This window comes from Clupea harengus, chromosome 4 (assembly GCF_900700415.2).
Source record: "Clupea harengus chromosome 4, Ch_v2.0.2, whole genome shotgun sequence".
Lineage (NCBI taxonomy): Eukaryota > Metazoa > Chordata > Actinopteri > Clupeiformes > Clupeidae > Clupea > Clupea harengus.
Genome location: NC_045155.1, coordinates 21,970,306 through 21,988,676, shown reverse-complemented (window position 1 = coordinate 21,988,676; position 18,371 = coordinate 21,970,306). Strand labels below are relative to the sequence as shown.

At 42.0% G+C, this 18,371-nt stretch overlaps 1 protein-coding gene and 1 pseudogene across 1 annotated transcript; both read right to left on the bottom strand.

Annotated features, from left to right (window-relative positions):
- Positions 1-716: 716 nt before the first annotated feature.
- LOC105894244 lies at positions 717-13,042 on the bottom strand (annotated as a pseudogene).
- A 1,634-nt stretch (positions 13,043-14,676) lies between these two features.
- Positions 14,677-16,031, bottom strand: LOC122128507 (ATP-binding cassette sub-family C member 2-like). Its single transcript, XM_042707526.1, has 2 exons — positions 15,801-16,031; positions 14,677-14,901 (listed from the first exon to the last, which is right to left on the bottom strand). Exons 1-2 carry the CDS (start codon positions 15,951-15,953, stop codon positions 14,677-14,679), a joined length of 378 nt encoding a protein of 125 aa, XP_042563460.1. The 5' UTR covers positions 15,954-16,031.
- Between the last annotated feature and the right edge of the window lie 2,340 nt (positions 16,032-18,371).

Sequence of the window (18,371 nt, the reverse complement as noted above, 5' to 3'; positions counted from 1 at the left end):
TCACGAGTCCGTCGAAGCGACTGCGTGGCCACACAGTAACGCTGTCGTAGAAGCATATTTCGGCCTGTGGATTCTTAAATTGAAGGCGTTCTTGTATACCTGAATTTGCATACATAAACACCCCGCCAGCTCATTTTAAGAGCATGCAACTAAAAACACCTGTGCATAATCCACAGGCAACGCAAAAGCAACTTCAGACTGATCAAAATCATGTCAAAGCAGAAAGCCTAGTGCATTCTGGGTAATACAGTTCATTTAATCTGCACATAACAACACACGGTCCAGTAAACGCAGACCTAACTTCACCGGTGCAGAGGTGGAGGTACTGTTCCAGAATGTTGATGTGTCCATTCTATTCCACTATGGCTATATTCAAGAGATTCAGTTTAGTGCTTATTTATTTATTCAATGCCATTTGCAGTTTTCGTGTAGTGCTTTTATTTATGTTAGGACATCACGATGCCTCATAGAATCATGACTATAAATGTGAAACGTAATTGTTTATGATACAAATATTCTCATATTTATTATTAATATAATGATTTAAATCCGAGGAAGTCTGTAGAATTGATGTGAACGCAATCACTAACGATTTCTCATAAATTCAGCAATCTGGCTGATTTACGACTGCTATTTAGCGTTCTTAAATTCTCTTCTAAATTAAGAACGAATCCCAGATGAGAGAACTTTCATGAATGCCAGAATTGTCCCGGGAACTTCGTAAGTCTCGTAACTTTTTCTTAACTGCAAAACTGCAAAATGTATGCAATCACTTATTTCATATTACATATTTTTATTTTATTGATATTACTTTGTAGAAATCTGTTTTCACTTTGAAATTAAAGAGGGGTTTTTTGTAATTACTTTTGTCAAAAACTTATATTGACCATGAGCAATAAAAGGGTAAAACATCCAAGGGGGTGAATACTTACGCAAGGCACTGTAGTGGCATGCAAAAGTGTGGGCACCCCTGGTCAAAGTCTTTGAAGCAAAGAGTACTTCAGTTCTTGTTTTTTCACCCATTCTTCCTTGCAAAAGGCTTCTAGGTCTGCGATTCTTGAGCTAAAAACTACACGCTGTACCTTTAAGCCATACAAAGTGTTTGGTGTTTGGCTTTTCTAAGACTATGCTGTTTGGTTTGGAGTTTAATGAGGTGATGGCTAGATGTTGGGTAGGTGGTGGGCAAGGTACACATGATGGTTGGTAGGGTTTATAAAAGGGGTTGCTATGTTTAGAGATGTCTTCTAGACTGTCAGTTGTTTATCCTGAATTTACAGTCAACATTTCATATGCATACAGAAGAAGTCATAAAGGGTTAGGGAATTTGCTTGTTCAGGTTACTGACTTTGTGTAAATGAGACATCTTGGTAATTTGTGAAAGGTCTGAAAGAAATCATACACAATCAACAAATCACCTGTGCATCGTCAGCTTAGCAAAAACTCAAAAGAGTTTATAAAGAAACCATCTGTGTTAAATCCCTTTTTAACGGTAAAACTCAGTGTTTGCTTTAATAGGCAAAATAAAAAATACAGCTTATTTTGTGCCACCTTGATATGCAAACTGTGCCATGTGGAAATACAACGCACCATAGGCATTACTTTCCACTGTTTGACGTGGAGAGAACATGCCACAAGGAAAAGCAAAATCATAATTTCACTGATTTGCATCCTACTACCATCCAGAAAAACAACACGGGGTAAATGTTGAGGAAATGTACGGACCAGACGTTAAGGTACGCCTGCATGAGTGAGGTGGCAATGTTTGGGAAATTGCAAAGAAAAAATGCTGCCACCACTGCACTTGTAAAATGAAGGGAAAAAACGAATTAAGAAACAAATACCTCATGTTTTTTGTTTGCAATAGATGCATTTTACCTTACCCACGAGACGTAGAGCTCTTTTTTCTTGAAACAGCAGCTTCCCGTTTTGGTGGCAGGGTACGTTACTCCCTGTGGCCATCGTCCTGGTGAGGCCCATTGTCTGTCTTTGGTGGCTTATCCGTCTTTGGTGGCTGATAATGAGGATGTAGAGGACCAGGACGCACACCAGAGGCACCAGGAAACAAACAGGCCAGACACTAAATCAAAGAGCAAACATTCAGTAGTTTATTCATTTGCTAATGCTATTCAGTGGCTTTTTATGTCAATAGGGTTATTGGATCAACAGCATTGTTATTACCTTTATCAGAACTAAATGACTTCTCTTCAAACCTGAGGTGATTTGTTGGTGAAGGTGTTTTGGCCCCTGAAGCCGGTATACTATGTGTCTAAGCCAGAGTGGCACCTAGGCCTTACACCCCCAACACATGCCAGCTACACCACGGAAGCCACATTCTAAATCCCATTCAATTCTGTTGGGAGGCAAGCCATTGTGACGTAGACAAGCGACTTGGGCGAAGCGAGCGAAAAAGTTGGGGAAAGTTCAATCCTATGCAAATGAGGAGCGAATTTCGCCAGCAGCGGCCAATCGGATTGTTTTGTGTTGTCTCTGACAGTTTGAAAATTGCAGGACTATGGCGTCGTTCGGTCGTTTCATTTGCTAAAAAGAAAGGCTTGGATGGCCTTGTAAGGGGTTGTTGTTGTTCATGGTATGTTAGATATTTAATCCTGGGCTTACTTTAACAGAATAACAGTTTTAAAATAAAGACAAGTTACAAGATCGCCTACTAGCTGGCTAGCCTGCTAACTAGCTCTCTAGTCCAGTCTGTTATGCTAGTTCCACACGCTACGCCACGCCCACTCAAAGCGATGGAAGTGTTTCGCGTCGCTGCCATGTGTTCGTACAGTAAGCAGAAAAGCCACACAAGGACCAACAGGCAAGTGGGACTTCTGCAGACCGGAACCTGACCACATGGTGTGACTGATGGCCATGTAGCGCTTCATGGTGAAGCCCAGGATGATCCAGCTCCTGGTGGTGGTGCAATGAAGTAGGCTTTTCACAATGTTGACAAGGCAATGTATTACATGATGCCATTCCAACAGGTATGAGAAGTTTTGAAGAAGGATGGTTCCAATCCACTTAACCTGTCTCAACCCTGATACTTAATTTTCACAGACCAATCACCAAAGCCACAGAAACAAAATATTGATTGCGAACAATTAACCAACCATCAGTCTGTAATCAGGACACCCCATTTTTACTTGTCAAAATTGCGTCAAGGAAAAGAATAGTCATGCACAAAACATTCTTGAAAAATATTTCAAAAGTGATATTTACTCACAACACGTTTCCCCTCTCAGTTCCAGCATTCAGAAGGAAAAGATGTGTCTCCTGGTCTGAGTGAGTCCGTGTGTCTCCTGGTTTGAGTGAGTCCGTGTGTCTCCTGGTTTGAGTGAGTCCGTGTGTCTCCTGGTCTGAGTGAGTCCGTGTGTCTCCTGGTCTGAGTGAGTCCATGTGTCTCCTGGTTTGAGTGAGTCCATGGAATGGAATGAAAGGCTCCCTGCACCTTCTCCCTCCTCCTGCTAACCCTCTCTCACTCGTTCACTCTCCCCCTCCCTCTGTCCCTCTCTATATCTCTCCCTCTCTCTCAATCTCTCCGTCAATCCAGTCTTTGTACCCTTCGCTTCTCACCCGTCGCTGCAAAACTCTACATGCATTTACATTTTGGTAAATGAGATGTTGTTTTCATGGGCGATCTTAGTTGTTAAAACATTATGCAGTTTGAAAGATTTCGATTTGCATTGGTTTGCAACAGAGACTATACCACTGACATATTGCATGCTTGCCAAGAAGTCTTCACGAACGTCCTATCAGGAACATATAATATTCCATGAGTCCCTGTGTTCGTATTTCAAACATACTGTTAGACATATGGATTCCTTTAACGAGTGTCTTGTAATGACCACCTCTGATAGTCGATTGTTGTACTGTGATCTTTCTTTGCTTTTCATGATGTAATGTACTGTCCCAAAAGCCTTAGCTCAACCACAGAATCTGATCATTATTTTGTCTGAGACACTATGAAGCTTATTGAATGAGTTCCTTTTCTTTCTTACTGTTCCATCTGTTCAACTTGTACCATGCATCTGCTTTATACATATGGTCAAGTACCCATCTCTGCATAAGTCCATGCCACGCATGGTAATTAATTCAACAGAATAATATGACCAACATATCCAGCCAAAACTGTCACATGGTGCTTCCAGCTTGTCCGAAATGCCTTACATGGTGTGAAACCATTTAGTGTTTATTATCTCAGGAATTGTCTGTCTTTATATAGCTTGGTGTGCATCACAGCTAGGAGCTGTAAAGGATAATACTGATAAATACCACTGTAATGTAAAGCGGGAAGAGTCTTTCATAGTATTGCTTAAATATTCTTGTGTGTTAAGTTAGAGTTAAGAACTGTAAAATGTTCAAGATCAAGTTGAGTGAGCTTGTTTCTCTTGAACGGAATCCAAAAAGAAAGGAACGTATTAATGAAGCACCCCAATGCTGCGTGATACGGGAAAAAAAACATGCTTGGCAACACAAGGCTAGGTGCTTTTGTGTTTAGGTGCTAATCCCACCTTAGGTTCTCGCCTCCTTCAGAGACCTCATAGAGAAGCCCTTCTGGCAGGCCGTGAGCAAATTCCTTCAGGTGAGAGAGCTCCACAGCTCCTCGTCACTGAACATCTCGAAAGGGTCCAAATTCATTCGGAGACTTCCGGAGAACAGCACGGGATCCTGCCGTGACGAATGTGAGAACCATAATGACTATATCTCACAAATAAGATCTCTCAAAGCAGATCATATTCTAAATTCTATTTTAGACACCGGACCCATAAATACATTTCTGAAATTGATATCCATATTCCATTTGAAGTGGTATTTACATTAAAAAGATCAACTGAAATATTATTTGCTTTCAGCTAGTTTTTGCTCCACCAAGACCAATTGATAGGCTTATGGAATTGACAGTCATTTGAACAGCATATGGCACATAGGCCATTTGTGAGGCTGGACTTTCCTGCTCCGGTGCGGCCGACGATGCCGATCTGTAAACAAGAGCTGTGTGGTCAGCTGTGACCGAGAGCCAACTCTCCGAACATGATGGATTCATCAGGTATTTGTCTGATTGGGAAATGCCGTTGGTGAATAACGCCAATGAACAGGATCGAAAAAAGCAGAGAACAAATTAAACACACACACACACATCAATCCATTCATCCTGTTCTCTAGTGTTTTGATCCCACTAGTGTTGAATTTGTTTGCACTCACATTCCTAATCTCATTTTCTGATGGCATATACTGTACCAGGAGTCTGAGCCCACTTGAGAGTCCCCCAAGGATGTGGGCTATGAAGGCTATGAGGTAATAAGAATCACAGCGCCACAAGAATTGAAAAATCGCAAAGTGCTTGAACTTTGAGGCTACAACAGCTAGGTCCTTACTTTCTCAGTGCTGTCAATATCACAAGTGATTCCATGCAGGACCAGGTCCAGCTCAGGGCGGTAGCGGACTTTGTAGTCCTCCAAACGAATCTTCCCGGTTTTAGGCCAGCCTTTCTCAGGACGCTGGTCTGTGATCCAGGCCGCCTAAAGAAACAAGAGGGGGGGGAGAAAATTGATTCAACTCCTGCACATTTGCTAGGATACAGTATAGTTCACTACCGCAGGAGGCTTTATTGTTATTGTTGTGTTGGAATTAAATGTATTGTTATTGTAATTACATTTATTGTTATTGGAATTAAATTAAATCGTGTAAATAAAAATTAAGAAAACGCCATAGAAAACGTAAAAATGTTTCTCTAATGTCACTTTTACTAGCTGACTTTTCTTTTTTTCCTTTGTTTTAGTTCAAGAAGATAATAAGGTGTACCTCATTTTTGATCTCGCTGTATTCGCTCACTCTCTCCACCGCAACTATGTTGGTTTCCAGCTCGGAGGTCATTCTCACCAACCAAGTCAAGGTCCGAGTCACCTAATAACATGCAAGGGAACAGGTCCAGGAATTATTCAAGGAAGATTATAGGACTACATCAGGTAACAAAATAACTGTATCTCTGTATCTACGGAGAACACTATAATCACTGGATGGAGTGAATTACATTAAGAGCATAGGAGATGGACAGCCCAACCAGTCCGCTGTTGAGACTCTCTCGTGACACCACCGCAAACAAGGCAGAGAAAAACACCACCAAATTTCCTAAGAACTCCAGTGGAATGGCCAGCCACCTGCACAACAGTTCAACAGAGAGGGCACACCACCAACAGTTACATCTGCTGAGCGCACATTTAAACACACCTTGTGATCTGACAAACCAAGACCGGTGCCGATCAGTCCTCAGGAATGTAGAAACAACCGACTGGAATTTCCAACCTTTTGGAGACTATCCAGGGATAGACGCTCTTGAGGTTCTCGTCCATGGTTGCCTCGTCGTGTTTGAGGAATGTGTCCTGGTGCCTGTAAGCCCTGATGACTGACAGGCCGGCCACGGTCTCCCCAAAGTGGGAGTAGATGGGCGAGCAGGAAACAGAGTCTAGCCGTCTGAGCTGCCTAGACGTCGCCACATAAAACCTCTGTGGAACACAGCGATGGAGGCTTTCAGTCTTCAATCTCAGTGTCATTCACTCATCACACTGACAGCCCTAAGCCATATGATGCCATAACGCGTCGACCTCAAGGCCTCATGACAAGAAAACAAGCACATGGCAAACCACGTGTGTGTATTTTTTTAAAGTTATTAAAATTGTGCACAGTCTTGGCATTGCGTCTCCTTGGAGGCTCAGAGGACATAATGATATAGTGCTGTTCTGAATTACACTGCAGAGACTCAGGATTGAGTGGCCGCCTCACGTTACCTGCACAAAATAATAGACGACAGCCAGGGGCATGATGACCGCTGTAAAAAGTGGGGTCGCCAGACAGATCACAAACAAGGTGCCTATCACCCCCAGCAGGCAGATGACCCAGGAGCGGAAGGACATGGGGATCATTTCGTCCACTGTGAACATGTCCTGCAGGCAGGGGAGACAGACTTTACAGCTGGCAGATGACATGTCTAACACCCTGTGGTGGCAGGCGGTGTGGCTTAAGATCAGTGAAACTAGCATTCTGTAGATCAGTGAAACTAGCATTCTGTAGATCGGTGAAACTAGCATTCTGTAGATCAGTGAAACGTTCTGTAGATCAGTGAAACTAGCATTCTGTAGATCAGTGAAACTAGCATTCTGTAGATCAGTGAAACGTTCTGTAGATCAGTGAAACTAGCATTCTGTAGATCAGTGAAACTAGCATTCTCTAGATCAGTGAAACTAGCATTCTGTAGATCAGTGAAACTAGCATTCTGTAGACAAAAGATCAGGCTCAGGTTTCCTCATGATGAATGTGAGGCTCTGGTGATGGAATTGTTTTATTTTGAATTGTGATAATTGTAAGCATAATAAAAAGGCTAAGAATAATGATTATAGTTATTGGGTACATGATCTCCCTCCTCCTCCTCCTCATCATCAGTGTAGTATTATAATTAGGGGTAATTACCCATTTTAAAAGATGCACATAACCCCTAAAAGGGCCCTGTTTAAAGTTCTATCATAACCTATTTTGCACACCCCAGTGAAATGAATGGTGTGGGTGCACATAGTGTATGAGGCCATCGGGACTTCCGTTGTCTGGATATCCATACACATGCCAGGATCAGCCCCTCTCTCTAAAGTACCTTGGCAAAGCGGTTCACCACTCTGCCGGACACTGTGGTGTCGAAGAACATCATGGGCACACGCAACATGTTGGCCAGCAGGCGTGAGTGCAGGATCTGCGAGGCCGACACGGCTCCTCCAGCCAGCAGAAGAGTCCCCAGGAAAATTAAGAGGCCTGGCGGACATCACACCAAAGTGGGAGAAGTCAGAAGGCTGTCTTGGGCAGACCGTCATTTTAGATGAAAAGGTGTTAATCAGACACACTTGACCCTGATTCACTAGTGGTCATCTTTATTATTACTTCCTGAGACCCATGGACTGAGGCACTAGCACAGACATATATGCCTGTAATGTACAAAATATTAGAGGATTGGATTGTTTGATTGCACTTGATTAAATAAAATAAAATAAACTTTTAAAAGAAGAAAAATAAGTATAAGGCATGTTATCAAAACACCCTTCTTGAAAATCAACTTGTATATTTTGGGGGGATATTTAGTTTGCACATCTTTGAAGCAGTAAATCGACTTCAAATTGTCTTCAATAAATTGTTGCCAACGTAAGCAGCCTGTACAGCAACCGACTGAATCAGCATAATATGGCAACATAATTGTTTCTATAGTTTAAATGTCCTGTACTGTACCTTGTGCCATGCCAAGAGCTCCAAAGACACCCACTCTCACATCCCTCACATTGCCAGGGTAGGTCTGGTTAAAGTACTCCAGCGAGTCATTGGTCCAGTCACTCAGCCACAGGTTGGAGCCCATGAAGGCGATGTTCTGGATGAAGTACATGAAGAAGACCATGGAGGAGTAGCACCAGCCCATGGACCGCAGGTACTGCAGGTACACTGACCACTTGACCTGTTGGGAGCCCAGTCGAGATAACGGAGACAGAGGCAGAGTTATTTCTCCAGGTCCACCCCAACAGCCTCTTTTTTGAATGTGTGCTTCAACTCAGAACAGAACATTTCAATTGTATTTCAGTTCTTTTTTAATATTCATCTATTGTGATATATTCATCCAACCAAGTGTTTGTGTTGAAGTGCAGGATAGTTTCCATAGCTTCTTTCTTTATCAACCTCTGGCCTTTCTTGGCCTCATCAGAGGGCCTTTTAGCCTTCACAGAGCTGTTCGTCCTCAGCCTGATGCTGAAACAAAAACACATTAGCATAGATATGAAATACACATTAGCATAGAAATGAAATGGCATTCCACAAAGGACCTAGAGAGTGCATCAAATCTAAAAGTAAATTAGACTGCAGCTGCCTAAGTAAATTTCTGTACAATTCGTCTCTGAGTATATGGCATTTGAGTTGGAGCCGTTACATTTCTGGATATAAGGATCAGACCATGGCATAGGCAAACAGGTGCTTAGACTTAGGCCAGCGAATCTGCAGGCCACACAATAACATAATGAACCTGGAGACTGAACCTGATGTGATTTGTCTTCTCATATGTACCTAACATAATTCTCCAGATTTACTTTTCCGTATGCACTGTCTGGAGATGTTGGAACAGTAAGGTCATCTTGTCACCCACCCCCAACACAGGGGTGATATTAAGAAGAGAGAGGCGCAGTAGGTTGATCTGAACATATTCACTAAAGGCAGTGGGCCTGAATGAAGAATTACTAAAGAATTCTGTTGTGATATATGTTGATAAAGAGTGTGAAGAGAATCCCCTGCACAGTGTTCATATGTTCACAGTTGAATATTTGGTAGTTTTGGAGAACGACTGTCATGGACACGGAGTTGGGCTTCTACTAAGACACAGTTCCTTCCAGGGGCGAATGGCACTTGCACAACTGAAGCTGTGGAGCTGTGGAGCTGCTCTCAAATGTACTGATGCTGTGTGCCTCAGAGGCTGCTCTTAAATGTAATGATACTGTGTGCCTCAGATGCTGTTGCAGAGACTGTTGAAATGTTTGTTAGTTTGTGACTAAGTCCTGGTTCACAACCTCATTCACAGCTAAGAGATTTACTCTGTCCCCTTTTTGCAAGAGATTTTCAGAGGGCAGTAGACTATAAACTTTGATGCTAGGAGATCACTCTGTCAAAACTAGCTTTCCTTCACTGAGGACTGCCAACTGTCACGCTGTCTCATGCTGTCACAGGCTGTTTTCATTGTGACTCTCATCAAGAACACAGTTTATTTCGGTGGTCCTTCGCTTGATGTCGATGGGATGCACTGCCTTTTCATGTCGAGGCAGCCCTGAACGTTGCTGCTTAACCCTGGTTGGTATGTTGTGACTATGCCTCAGAATACAATCTAGGGGCTGGTCTTTAGGGGGTGTTCTGAGGAAGGTCCTAACTGCAGAGGGGTTTTGTCTGGTGTGCTGACACGTAACTGAATAAGTCAGGGAGGATTAAAAGGCAATCATTTAGCTTGATTGTAAATGGACTGCATTTCTATAGCACTTTTCAACGTATAGAGCACTTAAAGCACTTTACACATTAATACCTCAGACATCTAGCTATTCATACACCGATGGCAGAGGCTACTGTCTAAGGTGCCAGCCTGCACATTCGGGAGTGGTTGGGAGTTCAGTGTCACGCACAAGGACAGTTTGACACTTAGTGAGTTGGGATCTAGCAACCTTCCAATGGCTAAACGACTCCTCTACCTCCTAAACCACTAACACTCACGCGATCTGTGTCCTTTATCTTTTGTTCTTTCTTTCTTCCTTTCTTTCTTCCTGCACCTCATGGTTAATTTAGCTTTCTCTGTGTTATAACTGTAAAGAGACGCTTTAAGCGAGCTGGTTGCGGAGATCCTGAGCCTCAGGGAGTATGTCCACGTCCTCAGTGTCTGAGGAGTCATCTGATCACAGAACACACACACACACACACACACACACACACACACACACACAGACACAAACACACACACACACACACACACAAACACATGCGTGCATACACACACATGCACACGCAAACAAACACACAGAGAGAGATCATTTAAAATCAATTAAAATCAAATCAAAAGAGGCTACAGCTGGAAATGTGGAAGTTGGTAAAAAGGCTAATGCATGTTTTACATGTTAACAAGTCGCAGAGTACAGGACATGGAAAGGGCTTCTGTGCCGCTTCTGGTACAGAGTAGTGCGATTCATTTCACAGTTGAGGCAGCAGTGGAATTCATCTTTTTCCTTTTCTCATATGAGGCACAACATTTTCATCAGGTAACCTACAAGATCCCACTAGGCATTTCCTGTTACCTTGAATCAATTGTACCCTCACACATCTGAATTCTTCCTTCTACATTTTCCTTTCCTTGCATGGTACAAAGAAAGAACTGTTAACGGAACCCACCCTTTGATGACTTATTGTTCTCCTCTTTTGCATACGTGAACAGGAACTCCGCTGGCCCTCAGGCTCTCATAGGAGCCCACCTCAGAGACCAGCCCGTCCACCAGCACCACAACCTCATCAACGTGAGGCAGAAAGCTGACGCCGTGAGTCACCAGGATCCGGGTCTGCAGAAACACAAGCAAATACACAGGTTTTTTTTTTTACATTCAGCGATACAACTGCATTTCGAGAGCACTCACTGTCTGAGGAGATATAGACATGGGAAAGGCAAGTGGAAGAGACCAGAGGGTAAGAGTAGGGGAGTCATATTTGACAGAATTCATAGCTGATGACCCACTCAAAATCGAAGCCCCTCGCTACATCTATGAAAGAAGATAGACCCAAAGCTAAGGATGGAGACATACAGTAGATTGGCACTGTGGAGAGACTCTCTGCTGAATACACTAGTACACACTATGCAGAAAGCTTTACAATTGGTACACTATGAAGGATACAATACAGTGTTTCATTCATCATGAGACATAAACTACAGAGCCATTATTGTATTTAATACCCTGTGTGGTGTACACTGTGTAGACAGCATAACACTCAACACACTGAATGTGAATTTCAACTGAACTTTAGATTGCATTGGCACTGAGCGACCCACCTTATCTTTCAGAAGTCCGTTTGGCCCGACGACCCTCTCAAAGAGGTGCTTGGCAACACGCGAGTCCACAGCCGACAACGGGTCGTCCAGCAGGTAGGTGTCTGCGCTGGTGTAGGCGGCTCTGGCCAGGCTGACGCTCTGCTTCTGTCCCCTGCTTAGGTTAATGCCCTGTTACACAGAGTAAGAGAACGCTTAGATTAATGCCCTGTTACACAGAGTAAGAGAACGCTTAGGTTAATGCCCTGTTACCCAGAGTAAGAGAACGCTTAGGTTAATGCCCTGTTACACAGAGTGGGAGAAGTGCTTAGGTTAATGCCCTGTTACATAGAGTAAGAGAACGCTTAGATTAATGCCCTGTTACACAGAGTAAGAGAACGCTTAGGTTAATGCCCTGTTACCCAGAGTAAGAGAACGCTTAGGTTAATGCCCTGTTACACAGAGTAAGAGAACGCTTAGGTAAATGCCCTGTTACCCAGAGTAAGAGAACGCTTAGGTTAATGCCCTGTTACACAGAGTAAGAGAACGCTTAGGTTAATGCCCTGTTACACAGAGTAAGAGAACGCTAGCTTAATGCCCTGTTACACAGAGTGGGAGAAGCACTTAGAGGACACCTTCTAATTCCCCTGCAGCAGTGAGTCCACCATGAGCTGGTTCACTGTTCCTAGTCTGACAGGGAGATGCAGGTTGATTACAGAGTCTTAAAACAAAAGAGAGAGAGACACTTGGAACGAATCTGCACAATGATCAGGGGTTGAATTTATGAAATTATCAAATTGAAATTCTGAACTTGAAATGACCTCTGTCCTGTTCTCTGACAATGGTCCAAGCAAACACGTTTATGAAAAGAGAACTATAAAGCTTACATAAGCTGGTATTTCATTACTAGGGGATTCGTGCCTCAGACAAACACAGATAAACACTCCCTTCACCTGGTTCCCAATGGCAAGCTGCTCATTTCACAAGTGCTTTGGCTTTTGAATTGGACAGTGTGCATAATTGGAAGTTAAATCAATGTAATGTACAGTATATTTACAGGAAATATTTCATTTTGCGTGTGTGAGTGTATGTTTGTGTGTGTGCACGTGTGGACAAACATGTATTTAGAGAAAATGGCAGTGACTGTTAGGCCCCTCAGAAGATGTTTATTGCACATATGGTCATGACAGGGTCAAACTAATTTTAAAGGCTGTCAAATAGAATAAAATGAAGGCACTATTCTAACGGGCTCAAGACTTCCTCAGGGTGCTCTCTCTCTTTCTCTCTCTCTCTCTCACACACACATGCCCAGGTGCATTTTTAAATATGTTTTGATACCATTAATTTGATACCTTTATTAGCATAAAGGCTTTTTAAAAATGACCCACGTGCCTTGGCTCTTCTCTTGTACTTGACAATGTATGACCTCTTTTTCCAAAGCACTTGTGAATATACTTGTGCTAGGCCTTCACTTTCAGCCATAATGCTTCTTTTGTTGGTACTCTAAACAGATAATACTGAAAGCACTATGCAATAATCTGCCACTTTTTGAAGTATGTCTTTATAAGCAGCTAGTTTTGATATCATGTCCAAATTCATTTTGATGGTATATGTTTATATGAAGTACAGATAAACACACCTGTCCCACTAGGCATCAGGATGTACACTAAGTAGGTCACTGTTTTCCGGGAAAAAGCTTTCACTGCCAAACATCGCCAACTATATTGCCAAAATACACCATTAAGCACCAAAGCATTTAGACCAAAGCTCAGCTACTTACTGCAGCTTTAAAAGATGTTCTTTTTCACAGACTCTTCTCTGTGATTTACCATAGAAGTTGGGTTTTCATATTAGCTGTATGTCTGCTCCCTGGTACACAGACCCCTGAACCTTGGTGTTGACAGCAGAGCCTCACAAAATGACTGCTAGTGTATTCTTCTATTCTAGAAAATGCTCTACCAGGAAAAGCGGAGTGTGGACTTCACAGTAATGGCGGAGAGCTTTTTAAGCTGGAAGGGAGAGTGTGTGTGTGTGTGTGTGTGTTTGTTTGTCTCTCCTGCAGGGTGCTGAGTGCCTAGGAGATAATGGGCCGGACTATAAAAGGCTGGGGTTTGCCATGGACGGCCTCTCTTGACTTCTTGACTCTCTAGGCTTGCTCCGGTGGTGAGAGCCTGGGGAGAGCCTTTCCGACTGCCTCACTCCATGCTGGATGCTCCCTCCGTCCTCGTTGCGTTTACACTATTGTTTGATACTTCATTACCCCTAGACACATTGCACGACATTTTCCTTTTAACTCACTATAATGATGTTTACTATTTATGTAAATAAACCTTTATTTATTCTTGAATCGCTACGGTGTGGTCTACCCATTTAATGTCAGGGCTGCCTTGAGCCAGGCAGTCGTGACAGCAAGCCAACAGATCCAAAATATCTGGCCCCCAACTGACCAGACTGGATGCTCATCGGCCCCCAGGTAATTTGAGTTTGAGACCCCTGGACTAGGGAGACGAACAGGACACAGATCCAAAACGGAGACCTCAAAAGATAACTCTAACGCAAACACGGATACACAGGCTCTAAGCACTGAATTAACTGGAACTAAGAACTTTAAACGGGGATAACAAAAACTGAACAGGCGCAGGTGCGCAGAAAAAGAAAACAAAACGCCAGACGTATTGGAGCAACAGAGCGCCATCTACTGGTCAAAACAGCAAACTGTTTGATTAGGTTAATTTCACTAGAATGACTGGAAAAATATTCCCAATAAACTTTTCATGTTTTGACGTCCTTTGAGTGGACTGTGTAAGACAAACACAAATGTCACGTCCACTGATGATGGATGGCAGAATTAACAGTGAACTCACTTCTTCAGGGTGGGATCATTCTCCTTCCCCCAGGAGAATACGCCTTCTGAAACAGTGATTGCACTGCCTGGGAAAAAAAACTGAATAAAAGTATTCAGATCCTAAACCATTACAGGGTTTTAAATAGTACATGAGAGTTTAAATGTGCCATTAAAAAAACACAGCTTTTGAAATTCGCAATGTTGTCAAAAATCATTAAAAATATCCAATGAAATGAGGTTCCCACTTGTCCTAGGACAGGCAGAAACTCCCTCACACACACAATAGAAGAGAAGTGGGAGTCCGAAAACAGAGGCCAGTTACCTGTTTGCTGACATACAGCCTGGAGAGGTGTCTCTTGGGGGCTGTGCCTCTGAAGAGTGCTGCCAGGTGCCAGGGACTACTGAGCCACAGGAAGCCCAGCTGTACCCACACCAGAACCGTCTGCTCCACACACACAGGCAGGTCCGGGTCGGCCCGGTCCAGGTACGAGGCATTCTGAGGGGAAGCACACGGCCCAGAGGTTCAGACTAAGCTCGTACCCCCTGCCAAGCTGCTAACTAGAGTTTTAATGTGATGTGACTCACAGGTGATTAAAAGGAGAAAAACAAATCTGTATCTTGAGCAAAGCATGATTAAAATAATGGATGACTATTCAATATCAAAACCTTTGCATTTGTGTAATATTTTACTGTTATTAAACCAAGCACTGGCTATTATAACAAACATTATAACAAAATCATAAGTTATAACTTCTGCTAAGCTTCACTTGGCTGAGTGTGTATACATTATACAGGTTTGACAAATAAAGGTTCCAACACGATCCCCTCCTTCATTTTAATTAATCCTAACTCCTAATTTGCATGAATCATTAATTAGCCTGACAGCTGAATAAAATGGGGCTTTGCATATCAAAACTTGTCACAATTTGTTAAATGTTTAAACATTTTCACTGATGAAAGATCAGTCCAAGCACACAAGCACAGCACAGCACAAGCACTGGAATGAGACAGAAACAGAACCACTCTGTGAGACATTTACTTCCCCAAATAAATCACACAAATAGAGCATAAAACAGCCACCAGAATAGGAGATTGTTTTGTTTGACTAATGGAGTGGGATTCAATTAAAAGGAATATGTGGCGGAAATCTTCTGCCTCCATACAGATTCAAAGATTCAAATTGAGTTAAAAATTCTATATGAACAAATATATAAATAAGCAATGAAGCACCATATCATATGTATCATCATCATGTATTTACAGTAATTATCATGACAAGTGGATACATTCATTTAAATAAAAAAGGAGAAAGTCAACTTTGATTTTTACCAGAGACAGATGGGAAGACAGAGACATAGGTTAAAAAAACAATGTCGCATTTTGAGGTCAACTCACCCAGAAAGAGGAGCCACAGTATTCATCGGGGCAGCTGACATGTTCCCTCTTGTTCCCCTCTGATAGGGGAGAACCGTAGGTGATGCTCCTGGGGTCCAAGCTGTTCACTAGTCCTGCCTGAGCGTGGTCCTTGTGAAGCCTAACGCAAGCCATGAATCAGCAAGATTGCAAGCCATACAAACCTCTAGAGAACACAAACACACTGGTGAAAACTTCACACAGGTCCTTCAATGGGTCTTTGTGAGAGTGTCTGAGTTAATGCTTAATCCCTGTCAGAAAAAAAGCCTCCAAAACAAACATGTGACTTATTACATCAAAGCTCTGGGAAAGATTTAAAAAGTGACAGCACATGGAATTGACTCACTGGGGCCAAAGGTTCTGATCTATTAAATAGATACTGATCTTGGGGAACATGCGTTACTGACATTTATTTCACTGGTGTAATATTCTATTCAGAGTCTATCTCTCTGTGACATACGAGTTACCTGTCTTGTCAAGGTAGTTTTGGATCTATAATTTCTACCACGTCATGAAATTATGTATATCATCTTCAAGAACATGATAAAATCATGTGAAAGTAAACAAACAAAAATAGAGGAATCCATCTCTAATGCTCATGTCATGTCTAGCTCTGACATAACCTCACCATCCTGTAAACATAATTTCCCCGATATTGATTTAAAAAATCTTCTGACATATCACCCAAATCAGGGTTTCACAGGTATTTAAATTGTATTGGTGTGCCTTTTCAACCCCCTTAAGCATCACCTCACTGTTGATTTGTACGACACTTGATTTGCACACTTCCATTCTCCTTAAAATGACAGTTAAACTTAATCTCAGAGAGAACAAATCTGATAGTACAACTTTAAGACTGACGCTGAGTGTTCCACACTATAACGAATAGGGGTGGGAATCTCTTGGCACCTCACGATTCGACTCGATTCCGATTCAGAGGTCAACGATTCGATTCTAAACCGCTTATCGATTCTAAACCGCTTATCGATTCTAAACCGATTATCGATTATCAATTCTAAACCGATAAAACGATTATCGTTGCATCTCGATTTTTTAAACATTTGAGTTTGCTACTCAGAGTCTCAAATCACTTCCTACTTTGTGTTTGATAATTAAAGAAAATCAACAGATGAATTACCTTCTCTATTTTTTTAATAGAGAAAAAGCTTTTCCTTTTCACAATTATGACTTTCTATGAACAATGCAATAATCAATGCAGCTTGCATTTCAACACAATGTAAAGATTATTTGTTATTTATTTTTATTAAAAAAATCGATTATGAACTTTTCTGAATCGAGACAGAATCGTTCTAGAGAGAATCGAGAGAAATCGAAAATATGCGGAATACGAGGAATATGCAAAAGTACCTTTTTTCAAAAGTGAACACGAGAGTGAATGTAAATGTGGGCAAAAAGTCTACTAGGCTATCAAACTTGCTAGAGTTCATCATAGAACGTGTCGCGTTTCTGACCTATCGACTCCTCATTTGTCTACGGAGCATTACATTCCGCTACTTCATTGGTCCAGTTCTTGTAGCCTATACATTTGAAGGGTTATTCTTGAAATTGTGTGTTTCCATTATTGTGTTATGTATGTGATGTTAATTAAGGTTACAAAAACTTCAAATAATTAAACAAAAATTCAGTTTGCTTATTACAAAAAAGACACCACTGTGTGTTAAACACTTAACGGAGGTCCCTTCCATACTGTTGCAAAAGTCACACACAAGGCTACTCACTGTCAGAATGGCTCTCCAGGCGACGTTCTTGGCTGTCCCTGTGCAGGGTATGTGTCAGTGACTGGTGATCACCCTGGATGGTTCTGATGCTACCTACTAGTAGTAGAGTAGGATGGTTCTGATGCTACCTACTATTAGTAGAGTAGGATGGTACTGATGCTACCTACTAGTAGTAGAGTAGGATGGTTCTGATGCTACCTACTATTAGTAGCAGCAGTACTGGTATTAGTAGAGGTAGTAGGAGACGTTCTAACAGAGCAGCAGGAATTATAAGAACATCTATTCAGCAGTAATAGCAATTAAAACATGTTTAAAAAATAATTCAAATCCTTCATGGAGATATCCATCATCTCATTTGTATCAGGACTAAATGGCATTTCCATTCTCTCCCCTCATTTGCGAACAACTTTAAACATGCTAAACTTTATAATTATGTTTCTCCCATTATAACTGAATGCATCATTTCATGTTTCTGCTGATCTGTGTCCTTGAATTTAGCCACTTAGATTTTCTACCATTTTGACCAGAAGTCATTATGAACATTATAGAAGTCTCCAAAATGTCATGTGCATGTGAAGAGCACCAGTTCATTTTAACATATCTCTGGTGTTACAGGTAGGTCTAGCCAACTTGCAGTTATCAATGGAAAAAAGGCCTATGTTTTAATGAATGAGCTTTACTATACGCTGTATTCTGTATGTTCTAATTCTAATGTTAAACCGGTAATGTCTGTCTTGCAGCAAGCGCTGCAGCAGAGCTAAAAACACTGGCAGTGAGTGCATGTGGCAACAAAGGAGGAATCAAAAAAGAACCC

Bases quoted from the DNA above. Each gene is read 5' to 3' on its own strand.
- LOC122128507 (XM_042707526.1), bottom strand. From the start codon at position 15,953: ATGGCTTGCGTTAGGCTTCACAAGGACCACGCTCAGGCAGGACTAGTG. The intron at 14,902-15,800 runs GTGAGTTGACCT...GCTTCCCCTCAG, and splicing joins ACTGTGGCTCCTCTTTCTGG to AATGCCTCGTACCTGGACCG.